The 20,757-nt window shown below is 42.0% G+C and overlaps 1 protein-coding gene across 1 annotated transcript in view; it reads right to left on the minus strand.

Moving 5' to 3' along the window:
• Positions 1 to 20,757, minus strand: part of cacna2d2a (calcium channel, voltage-dependent, alpha 2/delta subunit 2a) — a 275,566-nt gene that overhangs the window by 187,112 nt on the left and 67,697 nt on the right. Inside the window, exon 3 of the mRNA XM_066664996.1 lies at positions 10,315 to 10,431. Within this exon, the coding sequence (XP_066521093.1) occupies positions 10,315 to 10,431 (117 nt within the window). The remainder of the gene's footprint in view (positions 1 to 10,314; positions 10,432 to 20,757) is intronic.

A 20,757-nucleotide genomic window follows, 5' to 3' on the forward strand; every position in this document is an offset into this window, starting at 1 on the left:
GACAAGCCCCTGATCTCAGGGAGGGCTAAATTTAGCCAGGCGCTCTTTCCTTCGTCCTGGGCCCAAAAATAAACACACATTAAATCAGTGTTTGGGCTCCGCCTCACTAACGAGAGGAGAGTTCCTCATCATCCTGACACAGACCACTGGGGCAGTGCGGCTCATGACAGCAGCGCAGAAGTGTGGACACGTGTTTGATGATGTGGATGCACACTGTCACTGTCAGAAGAAAATAAAGGTGTCTCCAAATGACAACTTCGTAGGAGAAGGAAATGATGCTCTAGGATTTTAATGTGTATCACTCTCACAAGATTGTACTCCAAATCATTTGGATCTATAAGAATTGCTCCATTTGTCAGGGATAAAATCAGAAGCCACACCCTTGGTTAATACAATTCACTATCAAAGTAGCCTTTAAGAAACAGTGCTTTGTTTATTTGGAGTGGTGTGAGTGAATGAATAAATGAATGAATGAATGTGAAAATGGGACTGTTTCACTGTACGTTTCCTGATTCTGAAAAAACAACTTGTCTGTTTTAGTTGGAATTAAATGTATAATGTGTGGCCTGTGACTTTTGTGCAACACTGTATGTCTGAGGGTGTGTGAACATGGGTTTACTTCCCAGTTGTCGGTGTGTGTTTGCTTGTATACGTGAGTCTGTGTGTGTGTGTGTGTTTATCATTTCCATTACACGGTCACATGTCAACAGCTGACAAACCCCTCCCTGACCGTCTGTCTGCATGTCAGCTTAGTTTTCATGGTGAGAGACAGATTGAGAGAGCGAGAGAGGGATGAAGAGAAAAAGATAGACAGAGAGAGGCCAACAGAGAGAGTGTGAGGCAGACAGAGAGAGAGAGAGAGAGAGAGAGAGAGAGAGAGAGGGAGAGGGACTAAGACAGAGGGACCGAGACTGAAAAGGTGGGGAGTTGGGGGGAGGGGGGGTGAGAGTCAGATTCACTTTGTCACGTGCACTTTCTCCATCTCTGCACATTGTCCACCGAGTGCCACTCACTTCCCATCAACACAGTCACAAAGACAGGCCCATCACACTGTGTCCAGTCACTCACTAAACATTCGGCACAGCACTTTCTTTCCAAACCCAGCGCTCCTCAGAATAAAGGCGATCAAGAGTTGAACATTAAAGACCCTTTTAGTGGATGGTGAGAATGCATTCTTGTTTACAAGATCCATCTAGAAAATCTACCTTTAGAAGTCTTCAGCTGAAGTGTCCAAAGTTAAAATACTCATCAGTTTACGTAATCACTCCACAGGATCTGTCTACTAAATCAGTCTATGCAACTAGTCTACAACTTCAGTTTATAATATCAGTCTATAACAGAGGTCTTCAAATCGTTGGCTAGTATTACACCACAGCTGGGATCGCTACTGGACCAGATGGGCCAGGTGAAGTGTAATACCGGCTGGCCATTGTAAAATCCCGGCCTGGAGCCTGGATCAAAAGTCCAGATTTGAAGACCTCAGGTCTAAAAGATTACAGTCTGCAAGATTATAGTCTGGAAAGGGTAGATGTTTGCTCCAAAACGTCTTTAGAATTCTGCATTCTTTATAGCAACAGTTTGACGATCTATGTGTCTTTCAGTGCTGTATTTGAAAATGCTGCTGAAAAAGTTGTAGAATAATTATGAACTGACATAAATGTATAAAAGTATGTTGTTAAATATTTTCCTCACAAATGGCTTGACATGTGTTAAAAATTCACTTAGCTCACACAGTGTTTACACAGGGGATGAGAAAATCGGATTAAATTCATGCACTAAAATTCGTCATCAGACAAACTCACTGTGAGGCAATCAGAAGAAAAATATTAGAATTGAATAAAAAAAAAACATATATCTGACAGTTAAACCTTAGAAAACATTCATGCTTCTGCTGAGTTTCTAAAGAGCTGTCCATTTAAAAATATGTTCACACTGAAAATGTGTTCATCTTCCTCGCTAAAACTGGACAATGACTGAAAATGGAAATGGCTGATATGTTTTTTCATTGGATTTCACCAACTGCTGCATCCCTAGTGGATGTTATTTGCAGAATCATCTGTATAGAGTTTTGAGAGCAAAGTATATTTAGAATGACGTAATAAAAACCGTGGAAATAAACGTTCTACACCTGCACCAAAGAACAAAACTATTTGGTTTATATTCTGAATATTAGCATTTGACCAACACAGGAGGTTCAAAACTGTACAAAAATGAATTTCTGTCTCATTGTTTATCTATTTTTACTGCACTCTGACAAAGCTGACTTCTGATTTTCCAGTAAGTCTTGGGACATGTTTTCAGGACACGAGGAATATGACCTCACAGCTGTCCCAACAAGCTGGACGCTGAGTCAGAAGGACTGATGGGGTGTGTCCAGACCACAGACTAACAGTGGGTCAGCTTCTGCAGTGTCAGCTAGTTTAGAGACTGGCAAAACGATCGAATAGCAGAATAACGATCTGTCATAGTCTACATTAGTCTCTCATATTCAAAATGTGCTCTTCATAATAGCCATGTCCATTCAGCTGTAAACAAATCTGAGTGTTAAACGCTGTCCTACTGGACATATCCTTTAAGTGTTTGTTCTCTTTAAGTCATTAACCCAGTAAACAAGGAAAGTCCCTGGGTGTTCAAAAAAGGTGTGAAAATAGTCAGTCTGTCAAGGACATATTTTAAAGGTCAATGGATGTCCAAAATCCATTTTAATAATTCAGTTAAGTGGCGACCAATTAATAACGTCAATGGATATCCAAAATACGTCAATTTTCAATGTCTGTGTTTGGACTTCTCTTCAACTTTCATTTTCAACCTTAAGAAAACATTGATTAGATGGTAGTCATTACGTTATTTCAACATTGAATCAACAGCTAAATGTTTACTGGGAAAGCAATAAAATGTCAATCTTGTTCTTTTAAAGTGTATCAGCTGTTGAAACTGGAGCCTTCTGTTTGCCACTGTATCTTCTATCACTGAATAAAACAAGCGTCATGCTGCTGGATGCTGCTGCTTTATTGCTGGATGCACTGTGATAGTTTCTGAGTACACACACACACACACACACACACACTCTCTCTACAACTTATAACACTACAAAGCTGTGTATTATTGACCTTTTTCATTTAAAGTCATTTTCAGACCACACAGAATGATCATAATAAATCCTCTTCAAAATGAAACGAACCTTCACCTCATTTGTTCTTGTCCCTGGTTATATTTATCATATTAATCATATGTCATTTACAATAAATAATATGAGTGTTTCAATAATCCACCTGTGACTAAGAGAGCACACTCAGCTCAGAGCCCCTCACAGACACAGACAGTGTTTCACTCTCAGAAGCGTCACAGTGCAAAAGGCAAATGTGTCACACTTCCCCATTAAAAGGGATTAAACACAGAAATAGCTTTAATAAAGGGTTAACGTGACTCAACTGAAGCCCACGGCGTGCCCCGGGAACTCGCTAAAAAAGACTAGTCATCCTGAGTGACACATGTTTCAGGATAACACCACACCTCCCTCTATCAGTGAGGAGGAGGGGGGAGAGAGAGAGAGAGAGAGAGAGAGAGAGAGAGAGAGAGAGAGAGAGAGAGAGAGAGAGAGAGAGAGAGATTTATACAGAATTCTGGGATGTATGAAAAACAAAACTTCAGCGTCAATAATATTCATATTCATCAAAATAATATTCATATTCAGCATAATCCAGTTTTTAGTTCAGATACCGTGACAAACAAAAGGTAATCACAAGTCTATATTAAATACGATCACAGACACATCTCTTATAAACAAATTAATCTTACAGAATGAAGTCATCACAGACGTCATTTTTATAGAAGTCATTTTTTAAGACTGTGACGTCACTGTGATATTGAGGTGAACGGGGGAGGGCTGAAAGTGCAGACTGCACTGCCTGTATCGACTGAGAATTGATCCTGAATCTAAATCTTTATGTAACGGTGTGACTCATTTGCATTTAGATAATGGAGCTAAAGCACAGCAACCACAGACTGAGCTGGAAAACCACTTTTAACCAGTGCCTCTTTGGTTTACATTTTCTGTTAGCTGTGTATGATGTGATCTGTTAAACTCCTCAGATCTATGACTATCTCAGTGCACGTGTCAGACACATTTCCGCCTCAGATCAGTTTTAATCACTGAAAGCTCATTTAGATCCACGGTTAAAGACATCTGACTGACTGAATTTCATACCTTTACTGTTTATCATTTTCATCTGTTTATCATATTCCTCTTTTAAGGAAATACGGTTACTGTCTTGTTTTATTCCTATTCCTTTATGCATCTTATGCATCTGTTTTTCATATGAATATTTATTTATTAGTTTAACTCTTGGTCTGTAACAAATTGGCTTTAAGTATAACACATTATAAAGTGAAATAATATTATTTTATTACTATTTTGAAATTACTATTATTATTATTATTATTATTTGTGGTAGTAGTAGGGCTTTCTGCTGTGATTAATCATCATTAAGCTCATTGTTGCTTCTTAAGACTGAAGCCTTCAGTAATGTTTATATACAGTAGCTATATATAACTATAGTTTTATACAGGGCCATCACTAGAGATGAATGATTAAAGGGGCTAAGATCTAACCAGGGGGGTCTGGGGTAATTGCCTCATAGCATCAAATTCTTTGACGAGGTACAGATTAAGTAGCCACAAAATACCATTCGTTCTATCTAAAGCAGAGTTGTAGTTCTCAGTTGTAGTTTCAGCTCTGACTCGCAAAATTATGCCGCTCGCAAAATTATGCTTGACCCCTCACATCCTGGATATCACCTCTTCCAGACTCTCCCTTCTGGTAGAAGACTAAGGATCATCAAAACCAGCACAACACGACATGCTAACAGCTTCTTTCCTAGAGCTGTAGCTCTCCTCAACCACAGTGAACACCTCTGAGTCTCCAAACCACTGAACTAAACCGACTGGACATAACTGCACTGAACAGGACACTTTACTCACTTGCACTATGCTATTTTGCACAGCTGTACAGAAGTTCTATTTCTGTACTTCTACAACAATATATAATATAACCTACTTTAGGAATATCTGGAAAAATTTATACTCATACTCATATCTGTACAGTATAGATTTATATTTTATGTTGTCTAATTTATGTCTTAACGCTCTTTTTTTTTCTAGTACTTAACTGTATTTTTTTAGTCTATTTATTGTTTATTGTACCTCTTTTAGAGTTTTTGTTAACAGTCTGTGTACGTGTTACATGTCATACATGTGTTGCTGTCACCAAGACAAATTCCTAGTATGTTTAACATACCTGGCGAAATAAAGAGATTCTGAGATTCTGAGACTTGATGCTCTCAGCGCTGCCGCAAAACAACCCCCTGTAGGAGGCACTCTGACTCCATTGGCTGCAGCACTGAATGATAGACAGGTAACTCTGGCTGCTGATTGGCTACATAAAGGTGACGACCAATGAAAAGCGTGTTCTTTGTTCAGGAGCCGTGGAGAATCTGCCCCTCGCTCCGGCTGAGAGAGAACTATGTGTTTCTGTCTGAAATGTAAATGACCTCAAAAATACGGAGCACAACGCGCCCCGTGTCGGTTCAAAACGGAACGCATTATTTAGTGCTATTTGCTATTTATGTTTTACGGCATTACTGGCAACACCACGTTTGCGTATTCCGCCAAGAAAGCCATAAAGACCGAGAGCCAACCTCTGTCTGGAGACAGAACCGTGGTGTGAAAGAATTGGGGGGCTACAGCATTCTTAAAACAGGTCTAAATATACAATAAAAGACTCAATGTACGATCAACAACAATGAAATTATATTTATAATGATTGAGTGTTCATTATAATACATATTTCAGCCTGGATTATAAATGATCAGCCTTCTGAGGTCAACAGCAGTGACTTGTGTTAAATGTGTAAATTCTGGGAGGAAGTTGTGGCCATATTTTGAAAAATGATTAATTAGTGTTAAAAAAAAACAACATTACGTGTTAATTTCCTGCATGTGTTAACATTAATGTGTTAAACAGACAGCACTTATCCTGAGATAAAACTATCGTACTGCTTAATATCCCGGTTACACTCATATTCACATCTCGATAAGGTATTAAAACATACTGAGATTTCTGTTTAAATTTGACTTTAACTATGAGCAAGTTCTGAGATATCAGTGGCATTGCCTTTTACGCCTTTGGTATGAAACCTCCGTTAATATCACGGCTCTCTCTGTTCTATTTGTGTGTGCAGATAATGTGTCACTACCACTTCTCTCCATCCAGACCCTCCGGCTGCTTCTATTTCTGTCCCGAGAGTCATAAATCCTGTTGATTTTATTAGGCTCTAAACAGCACCTGCTTTAAGTTATTTGCATTATGTTTTACGTGCGGTATGTTTTCGCACTGATGACGGCGGGTCGTTTACTGACATCTCGACCGAGGGGAGGTAGACAGATCGCCATAAAAGCACTCAATATCATACACTTTATGTGCTTTTATTAAAGAACGAGAAAAACGACTCGCTCCATCATTTCTCCTGCCTTCTACCACTATGCTCTCATCACTCTCTCTCTCCAACATGCACACACTTGTTCTACATCCACTCTCTCTCTCTCTCTCTCTCTCACACACGCTGTCTTGTTGCACATCCTTTCTCACTCTCTCCCATTTTTGTTCCGCATCCTTCTATCTCTTTCATCCTCTTTACACATCCCTTTCTCACTCGCTCTCTCTAACACACTCTTGTTCCACATCGTCCTCTCTCTCTCTCTCTCTCTCTCTCTCTCTCTCTCTCTCTCTCTCTCTCTCTCTCTCCCCTATTTCCCTCCTGCTGCTCATTTTGAAATCAATGAATTTCAGAACTTCATTTCCTCGCATTTCCCATTTGCCTGAAGGGACATTTTCATTTGACACTAGTTCTCTCTCTCTCTCTCTCTCTCTCTCTCTCTCTCTCTCTCTCTCTCTCTCTCTCTCTCTCTCTCTCTCTCTCTCTGCAGCAGGTTGTCTGTAGGGGTTTGGGTGATGGTTGTGTCTGGCCTCTAGCACAGTGTTGACCTCATAGCACCACTCCTGTCTGGTCCTGTCTGAAACACTCTGAGATGCCGGTGTGTTTTTGTGCTGTTCAACACGCCCCGCTGCTGTCCGTCCTCTAGAGACCTGCACTGCTCTCCAAACCTTCAGAAGAAAAAAAAAAAAAAACAGTCCTCCCTTCACTACTTCAGCACTCGTGTGCCCGCTCCGGGAATGTGAGCCGACTGATGTGGCGCTAATTCTGATCCTGGTTTGTGTAATTTCACATTACCCCCAGGTGAAAGCTCAGAGGCAGCGTGTCGCTATCAGAATTTAATTCAGCTGCAGCCCAAATCTCGTTTCTCGTGGCAATCCAGCCTGTCACACAAAGTTCTCATCAAACCGCACCAGCACAGGTCTGAAAGAAAAAATGATCATCTCCTCACCTCTGGTCCTGATACCTGCAGTTTGGCAGCAATAGCACTAGCACTGCAGCGCTGGGAATAATGCATAAACCCCAGCGGGGAGTAGAGCATACAAAGCATACAAAGGACAGATACCTGGGTAAAATAACAACTCTACTGTAAGTAACTTCCTACAATTACCTCTGTACAATTATAAACGTAGCCGCAGAAAAAATACTTACATACTGAGTAACATACAGGTCCATGCATTTTATACATTACATGATTTACATCACACCTTCTGTAATTTATTAATCCTCAGAAAACCAAATACTTATTTTTGTTGCTGTGTTTTACATATGTCCCCTTTAAACTCACCACAAATTACAGTATACCACCAAGTGTTTGTGGACTTTTCCCAAAACCTGTGAATGCAGCTACTTTACATTGCACCCACTGCTGATGTACACTATCGGAAATAAGGTACAGTAGAGGTACGTTATTGTCACTAAAAGTGGTTTTAAAGCCCAGTTGTGTTCCATAAAGGTACATTACATTCTCTTAGGACATTACAGCAGGAGAGGGGAATATTTGTAATCGTTTGTTGTAGAAATTAAACAACATAAGTGTAGAATATCAGATGCACAAAAAAAACCTGGAACAAAAAAAAGTCACTGCAATAGAATGCCATTCTCTGGAGAAGCCGCACAAGAGCCTAAAGCCACCGCGCTCAGCGCCAAGAGTCCAGCAAATGCATATGACATTTTGATTATCATAAAAAAAATTTATTTTTTTAAAATGCAAAGTAAATACAATTCAGAAAAAAATCAGTACATAGTGGTAGTAACTGTCTACCACTGGTTGCGGTAGTAAGTGTAGTAATGATAGCAATTCACTCATTATTGATTAAAATTACACTTGGCAGTTGAATATTTCAGAGATTGATCATGTCCTTTCTGGCCATTTGGAGTAAGTGGGAAACTGTGGAAATGTGATTTTTCACTGAACTCTCACTGTAAGTCAGTAAACACAGTTGAGGTCTGGCCCAAAGCCGGCTCTGGGGGTGGGGGGCTAGCCGTGCGGCACTGGGGAGAGATCCTGAAGACATCTGGGGAGAGCAGACTGGCACAAGGCGATCTCATTACCTGCTTAGTTAAGCAGGCTAATACAGCACTGTGGGCATCGATAATATGTTTTTAGAAATCCAATTTTGTCTCATTGGAAGAGACAGAGGATCGATTGCTGGGGTTTAATGTAGTGATGAGGCATAGGCGTAGCTCTGGAGGAATTCAAGTTTAAACCCCGCCCTTCCAAATATATGGTGAGAGTTGCAAATGTTTAATCATGAATGGAAAGCCCATACAGTAAAACTGATCATTTATATCTCAAATAATACTGCTTTTGTCCCTAAGATATTTTTGTATTATTTTTCTGTAGTTATCTACAGAAAATACTTCCAGAAAAGCTTACTAAAATAGTCCATTAATTTGTTTAATGCCATCTTATTGGCTGCAGGATTAGCCAATTAGAGTCCTGCATTTTCCCATTTCTGTTATTAGCTAGCTATCAAAAACTTCACAACTCATGGTTAATTTTGATCATTACTATGGCAGACCTCTATTATGTCCTGATACATACATTGAATAACGTTATTAACATAACACTGTAGATTCCTAAAAGGATAAGTAAGGCTTTTATTTTAATTAAATACAACTCACAGGCGGAGAATCTAAAACTGCCCTGTAGTCCCTGATTAAACCAATGTACGCTTAACATGGAAGTAGCCTTTAGAATGTTAAAATTAGATATAATACAAAATCTGATCAATTCAGGCCACTAGGCACCAGTTTAATTATTTTTTCATAAGCTGAAGAAGAATTAATTGATCAAATATTTTTTACTTTAAAAATTTATTTTTTTTTGTATTTGAGCTCTGAATACTACCATAACTTCTAATACTGCCTGGCATCCAAACATAATTTATAGCACTCATTCATTCATTCATTCATCGTCTGTAACCCTCGCAGTGGGTCCAGAGCCTACCACGAATCATTGGGCGCAGGGCAAGAATACACCTTGGAGGAGGTGCCAGTCCTTCACAGGGCAACACACACTCACACATTCACACCGGAGCACCCGGAGGAAACCCACGCAGACACAGGGAGAACACACCACACTCCTCACAGACAGTCACCCAGAGGAAACCTACGCAGACACAGAGAGAACACACCACACTCCTCACAGACAGTCACCCGGAGGAAACCCACGCAGACACAGGGAGAACACACCACACTCCTCACAGACAGTCACCCGGAGGAAACCCACGCAGACACAGGGAGAACACACCACACTCCTCACAGACAGTCACCCGGAGGAAACCCACACAGACACAGAGAGAACACACCACACTCCTCACAGACAGTCACCCGGAGCGGGACTCGAACCCACAACCTCCAGGTCCCTGAAGCTGTGTGAATGCGACACCTACCTGCTGCATTTATAGCAGTTAACTACTATTTTAGTACACTGCCGCATCTAAGCATAAAATATATATTTTTTTTTAGTAAACCACGGGGTAATGGAACAATAATATGCTGATCTCTGGCAGTCACCAAAAAAAAAAACAAAACTGTAATATTGTTAGAGGCTCCTTCATCTGTGTGCACTGTAATAGTACTTTCTACAGTTTATTTCACATCCTGCTCCTATTTTAAACACACACTCTTTATTTGTAACATCTGGATTTATCTGTAACACATTCCACTCCACGCAAAGCAATGTTTACTTGAAGAGAATGTGTCCCTTGGTGAAACAGCTTAAGCAGCAACTCAGATGCTCAGAGGAACTTGAGTGAAGCTTTTTTTAAAAATATATCCAGTATTGACTGAGCTATCCCCAGAATGTGGTAACTCACCTCCAGGGCTTTCCTCTTGCTGTGGAGAAGCTTGGCGATGTCCCGAGCCACTCTCTCCACCAGCTCCTTGGGAGAGTTCTTCTTCACATCATACTGACTCCTCTTCTCACTGTAAATCTGCACAGAGCACAGGACACAGGGCAGAGAGCAGAGGTCAGCCACCTTCAATCAGCTTAGCGGATCAAATCATCGTCATAATCAATTCTATCAAGTCTTGTACAGACAGCTCCTATAAGATAGCGCTCCATGGAAGATTCATACACAATGTTGACTTTATTTATCCTCCCACTGATTTATATTGTTTGTTCTTTCTACAACACAAGGAAAGTTGTACTTAATTCAGTTTACATTCATTAGTTCAATGCCACATCGCAAAAAATATCCTTGAGGGTTCATCTTCATATTCATGCATTGAAAAAATAACAATGGAATATTGATTTCCCAATTCTTGTTTTCCATATTAATTATTATTAGTAGATCGTATTATTCTCAATTTTATTATTGTATTGTCCAGTTTATCATCCAAATATGTAGTAGTTTTAATGCATATGTTTAAAGAAATGTTCCTCTTAGTACTAATAATCTTCATCCATGGATAACTTCATATAGTCATTCACACTTGTGAACAATCCACACACTCACCCAGTCACTCATACTCACTAATGGACGATTTCACACACTCATCCAGGCACTCACACACATCTACATCAGACTGAAACAATGGCTTCAATATAGCTGTCATTCCAAAGCTACTTTAACTAAAAACAAGCACCCAAAACTAACAATACAGCCAATGCAAACGTTAGGATTTTGACTAAAATAAGGTATAGTTTTTCTTCAGGTCAAAATGAGTGTCTCCAACCTGACTACATTTGATATACAATAACTACACTTGTGGGAGGAGCATGCATATTTCACTTGAGGACAGAATACTGAAAATATAGGGCAAAACACACCTGGCAACATCATCATCATCTTTTCCACTTATCCATTTCAGGGTTGCGGTACCTGGCAACATCTTGTATCAAATTATTTAGCATTTTTTCCTTATATTGGGGAAACACCAGTGTCCAGCTATTGAGCAAACATTAGCTTGTATGTGTAAAAGAATCCAGAATTTTCATTCCTCAGTTTGACAGGATTTGATCTATTTTACAGCAAAAAAAAAGGTGGCTAAAATTGTTTGACGTCTTACTGTTAGCATTTTGAAGTTTTTTTCAAGCTAACACATTAGCGACATGCTAATCACAAAGCAATGATTACACATAGGCACAATCTGAAACTATGTAGCTAATATGTATCTCATTTCCCTAACAGCAATAAAACTGTTAATTCCCCTGTTCCAAATATGGACAGGTCTAGCTCAATAAGGGGGATGAAGGTGAAGGACAGTGGACAGAGGGAAGGATGGATTTAAGGCTAAGCCTGTCTTCAGCGTGTCAGCGATTTCCATTTGATTTACAGGTGGAAGGCTGCTTTCTCTCTCCGTCTGACTCAGCAGCACACAGCTCTGTAGTCCACCACCGCCTGGACGCCCACGGGACTCCCACTTATCCCCACTCCCCCAGAGACTCCATTACCCACAAATCCGTCTCTGTCAGACTGAACGCTGGGTAGAGAAGAAGATGGCAATTTCCACAACCAAGAAAAGAAACAGGGTCTGTTCACCCTGTGGGCTCTTACGCCAAGGCTTACCTGACTGCTGTATCAATAGCATATAGCATTTAGCATCATTTGAAATGGACATTAAACATTCCACATGGTCCCTTCTGATTAAAACTGGGTTTATGGAGATACAAAGTTTTGTCCTGTACTTTACTGAAGTAAACAACAATAATGTCAAACTGAACCACACAATTCTGTGCAAAAGTCAGAGACCATTTCTTTTTCTGTAGCCTCCAAGCAAAACAACAGTTATGTTATCCATTTATCTGCATCAGAAATACACACAGAAACATTCCTTTCACAGACCAAAAGCCTCTTTAACTTGATTTACCAAACTGTCTCATTCCATCATTGTCCTTCACTACAGCTTCTATTGAAGTCTGGAGAGTTGCTTTCGCTTTGATAAATCAGCAAGTGTAATTTCCACACATATGAAGTTCATTCTTAGACATATGTTAAATTTTGAGTCTCTTAGACTTCAAGAAATCACAAGTCATCAGTCCACATGACCTTCCTGCATATCTCACGTCCTGTTTCAGTGTGTAGTGCAAATCTTTTTACTTTTGAATCTCCTTTTCTTTCAGACCCATGACACTGTCCTTTCTTAAATTCCAGTTTTTGGAATCTCTGAATATTTTCACTTATTTTACCTTCTTTTTGCTTTTGTACTGTCTACCGCTATAACCCCCTCAGACACATCTTTTACCTAATGCTAGTTTTGAAGTTAAATAAAAGAGGGTGGTCTCATAAAAGATTACAAAGTGCAGGAGCACCTTCCATTTTAAGTGTGTTTCAAGTTAACGGGTTTTCAGGTCTTTTACTAAATACAGAGAAAGTCATTGCAATTATTTCCTATGAGAATCAAACGTATGGTACAGAAGAAGCAGATGGGGATCAGGTTGAAAAACACTGGAGTACTCCTTTAATGTCAGCTCTAGTGAATGGGGGCAGCGCGAGCTAATCTGTTAATGCGACATGCTGCTATTTCTAATAGGACGGCAAAAAAGAAAGGGATGTGCCTTCGTAGCCTAGATTTGAAACTGTGCTGCTCATTATTTTTGGGACACAATTATCAAGCCCTGGCAAAAAGTCATTAGGGTGCTCAAAAAATAGAGCGTGGGCAGACGCGCGCACACACACACACAGACTTGGAAGGCTATATAGAGTAAGTCATTACGCGACTCTCACAAAAATACATAAAAGGCCAATATCAGAGCGCGCTGATATCAAATTGATTGGCTACAAGCCCCCCGCGTTTTAAAAGCTCGCTTCTCCAAATGCCTTCAAATTTGTTTCTAAATCAATATTCACTCCTTTAATATGTGCTCTGGGCTTTCTACACTCAGCTCCAATAAAGAGATGCATGGGAACGCTGTAATGGCTCATTCTAAGACACTCTGTGTTATTTGCATTGTTCTCAGGGGCCAAAGAGGTGCAGAGGGGCTCTTGTGTTTGTCCCTGTATGCTGTATGTCAAAGTAATGGAGGGGAATCACCATCATTCCTTCCACAGTATCCAAGACAGAGCCCACAGAGCTCCTCAGGCTGAGCTCCGACTGAAACACAGGGCAGTCAAGCAGTGTCTTTATGTTTCTCCACTCATTTATTCAGGTATTTCCTTTCATATGTCACCCATTAACTGTTTTGGTCGATAATGTTGAACGCTTTACTTAGAGACCACTGAAGGGCTTCACACAGCGAGCGCAACATCTGTGGGATTTACTGGGTGATTAGTGATATGTAGGTCACCAAACTATACTTTTCTCAAGGTGAAAACACATTCATTTTTTCATTCATTTATTATCTGTAAGTGCTTATCCAGTTCAGGGTAGTGGTGGGTCCAGAGCCTACCCGGAGTCACTGGGCGCAAAGCAAGAACACACCCTGGAGGGGGCACCAGTGTTTCACAGGGTGACACGCACACATTAAATCACATCTATGAACACTTTTGAGTCGCCAATCCACCTACCAACGTGTGTTTTTGGACTGTGGGAGGAAACCGGAGCACCCAGAGGAAACCCACGCAGACACATGGAGAACACACCACACTCCTCACAGACAGTCACCCGGAGGAAACCCACGCAGACACAGGGAGAACACACCAACTCCTCACAGGCAGTCACCCGGAGCGGGACTTGAACCCACAACCTCCAGGACCCTGAAGCTGTGTGACTGCGACACCTACCTGCTGCACGACCCTCAGTTTTTCAAAATATTATGTGTTTAAATACATTTTAAAGCATCGTTGCGTAATGTATAACTGTAATTCAAAATTACCATCCTCTGGTAACTGTTGTATTTTAATAAAAAGGACAATGGTCATTTTATTCAACCAAAAATAGTCTTAAGGTTAATAGTCTGAAAACAGCAAGTGAGAAGAGTTTATGAATTTTTGTTATGAATTCCATCAAATAAAAAGTGCTGCATAAGCATGTGATCCATTTGTTCTGTTCTTGAGGATAGTAGTGTTTCCAAAACCCCCCATTGGTAGGTGGATCAGTGACTCAAAAGCGTCCATAGGTGTGAGTGAATATGTGTGTGAATGTGTGTGAATGTGTGTCCGGGTAGGCTCCGGACCCACCGCGGCCCTGAACTACATCAGTGGATACAGATAACGAATTAATGAACTTTTGTCATTTGTAATAATATACAACAGCTGCCGTTTAATGATAAAGAGCAGGAGAATGTTTAAAAGATGTATAAACATAGATTACAGAAAAAAGACGTGTCTTAAAATCTTATTTTTAAAAATTTGTTTTTACTCCAGTGGTTCTAAATGGAACTGTGAACACTCTAAAAACCATGGTATGTGCCAAGATAACACCCCACGTGGACGCACAACACACTACACGTTAAAACGACAGTGGGAATTATTGCTCAGTATTCCGTACAAAATTGGATGTGGTGGGAGATGAGGGAGGATGTAACAGGAGGCAAAGGGTCTGCTGTCTGGACTCGGCCAAGAGATCTGCTGACCAGGGCCAACACACACACACACACACACACACACACTCACACCCTGCACTGATCCAGAGAGAATGGTAGAGACCCAATCCAAACCAATATGCCAATATGTTCTCACTGGCAGACACACATTATACACACTTAAGTACATGGATGGTGAGCATACACTCATCCTTACAAGAACAGAGAGAGAGAGAGAGAGAGAGAGAGAGAGAGAGAGAGAGAGAGAGAGAGATGTGGTGATGCCAGCATGCCGTCACTCCCATCACAGTTAGGGATTGCACCACAAGGGGTGCTATTTCTCACATACTCACTCTCATTTCGACACTGCTCCACAAGGGGGTGCTGCTGTGTTCTCCACCAATGACACTGTGAGTCTGGTTCTGATCGTTTTACAAGCTACAAACGTACGAAAGTGGGAGTGGCTTAAGTCATTTCTATGAGGTTGTTCAACTCTGTTTAAAGAACACCTTTTGTTTTGAGTGCTACCACATCACAACCTGTAAAGATCCACCTTAACCCAAGGACGAAGGAAGAAAAGGACAAAACAAACACCAGCAGCACCTTTAACTTCCAGCCTGTTGTTCACTAAGAGTCTTAATCCCACGCTCAGCATTTATCTACCGTTGCTGGAATAATCAGCCGCGTGTCGCACTGTCATTTTGAAACCTTGACGGCTATTTACCGCCCCTAAGCACTTCATTACCGTCCAAATGGTTCCAGGCGAATAGCACGTGGCTCCTCTGACCTTGTGCTTTCTCTTTTCTTTTTTTAACATCTTTCCTTTGCGAGAGAGATTTGTTTGTTTGTTTGTTTAGCGGGGGCTGGGCGTCTGAGGGAGAAGCTCCTCGGCTTATCGGGCCGTGAAAACACAGCGCTGACAGAGACAGATGCTGCGTCATTAAGGAATATTAGTGGACTCCGCCAAGCAGACAGCAACATCCAACCAGCCCCCGGAACAGTTCAATAAAACAGAGAGAGAGAGAGAGAGAGAGAGAGAGAGGGGGGGGGGGGTGCTAAAGCGCTGCTGTCGACATTGAATGATACGAATGACACAGGTTCAAGAAAGAGTGAGAGAGCAGTCGAGAGAAAAAATAAGAGATGAACATATTTACAACTGTGTGAGAGGGGGGGGGGTGGACTGAGAAAGAGAGATTTTGAGTTTTTAACTCAAACTTCAGGAATCAAGTGCAATTCTTATTTTAACACGTCGGAGACTGAGAGAGAGGGAGAGAGAGAGAGAGAGAAAGGGTGAGTTCAACAGTGCTCTGACAGGACGGAAAGAAAGGCCTAAGAGAGCCCAGCGACAAGGAACATGCGTAACTCCGCGGTCAGCCCAAAAGGCTAAAGACAGACGGACTAATGAAACGTGACGTCCATCCTTCAAGCACCAGGGGAGGGATCGACTTTACTGGGAAACAGCTTTCACTACATTTCCCACAAATCACCAAACCATGAGCCACTCCTGAGCGAGAGAGAGAGAGAGAGAGAGAGAGAGAGACTGGGTCTAAAGCTCAGGAGTGCTCACAGCTCTGTTCTCTACAGTTACTACACTGCACTCCACAGTCTGTAGACTTCCCTCATGATCGTCAAATCAGCTCCTGCGAGGGGCGCCCACCATTACACACAGGTGTCAGCTGTAAACACAGCCTCTACAGACTCTAAAGGATAGCGTGTAATAACACAGGACACTGCCGCAGCTGCACATGAGCCTAACATCACCCTGTTTGACCACATTTCCTAGAGGTCTCCAGTACTTTGATACCATGCCACCTGTGGTCAGATAGTGGCATTGGCTTTGTGCTTAAACCTCATTCACTGATGATGAGTTAAAGGATGAGCAGCACACCCTCTACATCCACAAATTCGCTGCAGTCTGTAAGGTGGAGTCTTAAGGTGGGTATTCCTAATAAAATTACCACTTTTAATGAGGGCTTTATGGATCCCTTCTGAACAGCCATGGCATAATGGACAGAGAAGCGAGTTTGGGACCAGGGTCGTCAGGTTGAAACATCCCTCAACATCCACAGCTGAAGTGCCCTTAAGCAAGGCACCAGAGCCTCGGCTCTGTGTGTGTGTGTGTGTGTGTGTGTGTGTGTGTGTGTATGTGTGTGAATGTTTTCACAGCCACATTGCTCTATGTTATGAAATGATAAATAAAGCATGTTTATGTTTATATTAATAACGCTAATAACAATGAAAACCCGACTATTTCCCTACTGCACATTCCTCATATGAGCAAATGTTTCCTCCATGAGGAGAAGCTACTCTATCTAGCCAAGAGGAACAGCTTGAATCTGTCCACAGCTTTAGAAAATCCGTGGCCAGTCTCTTGCCACTTGGAAACACACACGCACACACACTGCCTACAGAACCACACTTCTGGCAATCCCTGCTCACACACAAAGCAGGCTGGGGATCCGCTTGTCTCAGTGCATTAGAGTCTGTGATGTTGATTTCTGTGAACCCGTTTCTCGTGTCCATCTCAGCGATGCGTCTGCGTGATTTTTCCAAGCAATCTGCTTTGTTTTAAAGATAATACTTGTTTGTAATTTCCTCTGATGCAGGTTACGGGGAGCGAATAGAAAAGTCAGCAGACCGTGGACTAATATCTCGATCTGATTACTGTAATTCCCACTGTGATTGTTGTGTTGCGAAAACAAATTGTTCACAAAAGACTGAGGATGAGAATGTTTTCCTTTGGAGAGGACAAGGCTGGAGGGGCTGAGTGGGTTCTGAAAGCAGGTGAAGGACCCTGCAACTGTGGCTTGTGGTGTGAAGTCTGTGAAGGCAGTGTGTTGCGAGACTGATCCCTCCCTGCAGGTGTGTGTGTGTGTGTGTGTGCTGAATGTTACGGATAGGCAGAAAGCGCTCTTCACGTTTTACAGAGCTCAACGCAGGTCAAGGTCCATTAGAGTGGAGCTCAGCGATGTCGGGCCAGAGTGAGGCATCTAGTGGTCTCAGGATGATGCAAGCAAGGCACTCTCCTTTTTCATCTGCAAGATTTTTGAACTTAAAGGAGACGTCTGTAATATATTTACTGCAATAAATCATAAAATAGCCAGGGTGTTGCATCAAAGATGAAGGAAACATGCTAAATTGAAGCACTGGTGTCTCTGACAGCAGTGCAGCAGCCAGTATATTCCTCTGTGAGGACGTCTGTTCAGGAGCAGAACTCTGTTGGTGTTTAAGCCTGTGATCCCACCCACTACCCAATCACAGTAAAGCTAAACCCGGGGTTGCCAGGTATGACACACAACAGTAGGCAAATGCAGCGTCCTGCAGCCATGGAAGCAAGCAAGTGAATAGAGTTAACAATCTGTCCTATCGACCTCATAACCAGAGACATAGTAAAATATATACTGCCGATGTATTTGAACGATGGAGACAGCTTAGAGCCCAGCAGAACTATAAGAAAAATGCCAAGGCTAATTTTCTCTTGAAAGTTTATGCAAGAATTTTACGAAAAAAATGTGTAAATTCCATGATTTATGTTTTTGGAACAAACAAAGTCAGAAATAAGTATTTCAAAAGCTTGTGTAGTCACCTGTTCAACGTGGAACAGAAAATCTAATTCCAACAATGGCTATAATGACATTCATTCATTCATTATCTGTAACCCTTATCCAGTTCAGGGTCACGGGGGGTCCAGAGCCTACATGGAATCATTGGGCGCAAGGCAGGAATACACACTGGAGGGGGCGCCAGTCCTTCACAGGGCAACACAAACACACACACACAGACAGACAGACACTTTTGAGTCGCCAATCCACCTACCAACGTGTGTTTTTGGACTGTGGGAGGAAACCAGAGCACCCGGAGGAAACCCACGCGGACACGGGGAGAACACACCAACTCCTCACAGACAGTCACCTGGAGCGGGAATCGAACCCACAACCTCCAGGCCCCTGGAGCTGTGTGACTGCGACACCTACCTGCTGCGCCACCGTGCTGCCCTGCTATAATGACATTTAATATGTAAATGAAAAATTGATAAGGATGATAATATCTGCACCATGTATTGAAACATTAAAGGTGGAAATAGAAAGTAAAATATGATGCTGGCAAACGTTGGAAAAATGGTCAATGTGACCTGTTCACTTTTTTGCCTTTTGTTGGGTAGTGGGAGAGTGGGTAGGTGTTTTACTGAAATGATGTACTCTATTCTGATGGCGGCACGGTGGCGCAGCAGGTAGGTGTCGCAGTCACACAGCTCCAGGGGCCTGGAGGTTGTGGGTTTGATTCCCGCTCCGGGTGACTGTCTGTGAGGAGTTGGTGTGTTCTCCCCGTGTCTGCATGGGTTTCCTCCGGGTGCTCCGGTTTCCTCCCACAGTCCAAAAACAGACGTTGGTAGGTGGATTGGCGACTCAAAAGTGCCCGTAGGTATGAGTGAATGTGTGTGTGTGTTGCCCTGTGAAGGACTGGCGTCCCCTCCATGGTGTATTCCCGCCTTGCTCCCAATGATTCCAGGTAGGCTCTGGACCCACCGCAACCCTGAATTGGATAAGCGGTTACAGATAATGAGTGAATGAATGAATGTACTCTATTGTGTGTAAATGGGTTGATAACGGCACATACTTTGTAGCGATTACGGTCTAAACTTCTTAAATTCAAGTTGCACTCGTTCATATAGGTTCAGGTTTCCTCAACCTGGCAACTCATGTGACTTTCATGTCTGAGGTAGGGGGGAGTGGAGGGGGACAGACAACTCTCTCCAGTGTTTTGAATTAGTTATCTGTATGACTGAAATTTGTGTTGAACTTGCTGTAGGTCTAGTTTTACGTTCAAAAACATTCAAGCGTTTTCAGGCTGCAACATGAAGTGAAGCACAGTGCAACCACTGTAACAGCCTCCAGTGTGTCAGTTTTACAAGATGTGTGATTATATGTGTGTATACTGAGCTTTTAAATTGCTGTCAAATGCACCTTAGCTGAAACTCTCCATTATGTAAGAATTGACTCAGAGTTCCTGGAGAGATGATGAAACAAATCAAATCTGATGTTAAAACAGCATCAGAAATTCATCTTTTCCACAAACAGAAGCTGACTCTACAACTGACCAGTTCCACCTACCCTTTCACATCCACAGGAAGGGTGTAAAATTGCAGGCTGTAGCTCATCTATTGCCCCACAATTCATCTGTCCCTAGGCTCTGCCCACGGGGCAGCTGCTGTCCAGTTATTATTTGGGTGGGGGATCATTGTAAGCACAGCAGTGACACGGACATGATTGTGTGTGTGTGAGTGTGTGTGTGTATCAGAAACAGCCATGTGGCTGGGCTTTTACTGTCCTTGTTACATCCAAAACATCCAACATCCAAGTTTTTCGCCAACTACTACATTGAAGGTTTCGTCGTGACTTCAGATCTAAACAAACACAGCAGGTGGTGTGTACATACTGCACAGAAAGGGACAAGTGAAGTAGAAAAATGCAAATGAAGTCGTGGCTGAAAAGAAGGACACAGCAGAGCTTACACACACTGCAATGTGAGTTTAAGGTGAATACATACACATGCCGTCTACATGGCCTTTCACACCAGAGAATCAGCGTCCACAGGAATATTTACAGTTCACAACCAATGGGTCCTGACTGGACTGGAGTAGATCTGAGAGGAAAGATAGGGAAGATCATCGTTTAAGGTCCCCCTTCCCCAGATATCAGCAGACCCTCCGAAGGAGAAGTGACCCTGTAGTGTGAGTCAGACTTAAAGGGAAGGAGTAATTGAAGTATTCCACTCCAATCCTCTTAACTCAACACAATGACTTTTTCAAAGCAGTCGATAAGTGTGAGCTGCACACACCCGATCCTGCTCACCC

This window comes from Hoplias malabaricus, chromosome 3, assembly GCF_029633855.1.
Source record: "Hoplias malabaricus isolate fHopMal1 chromosome 3, fHopMal1.hap1, whole genome shotgun sequence".
Lineage (NCBI taxonomy): Eukaryota > Metazoa > Chordata > Actinopteri > Characiformes > Erythrinidae > Hoplias > Hoplias malabaricus.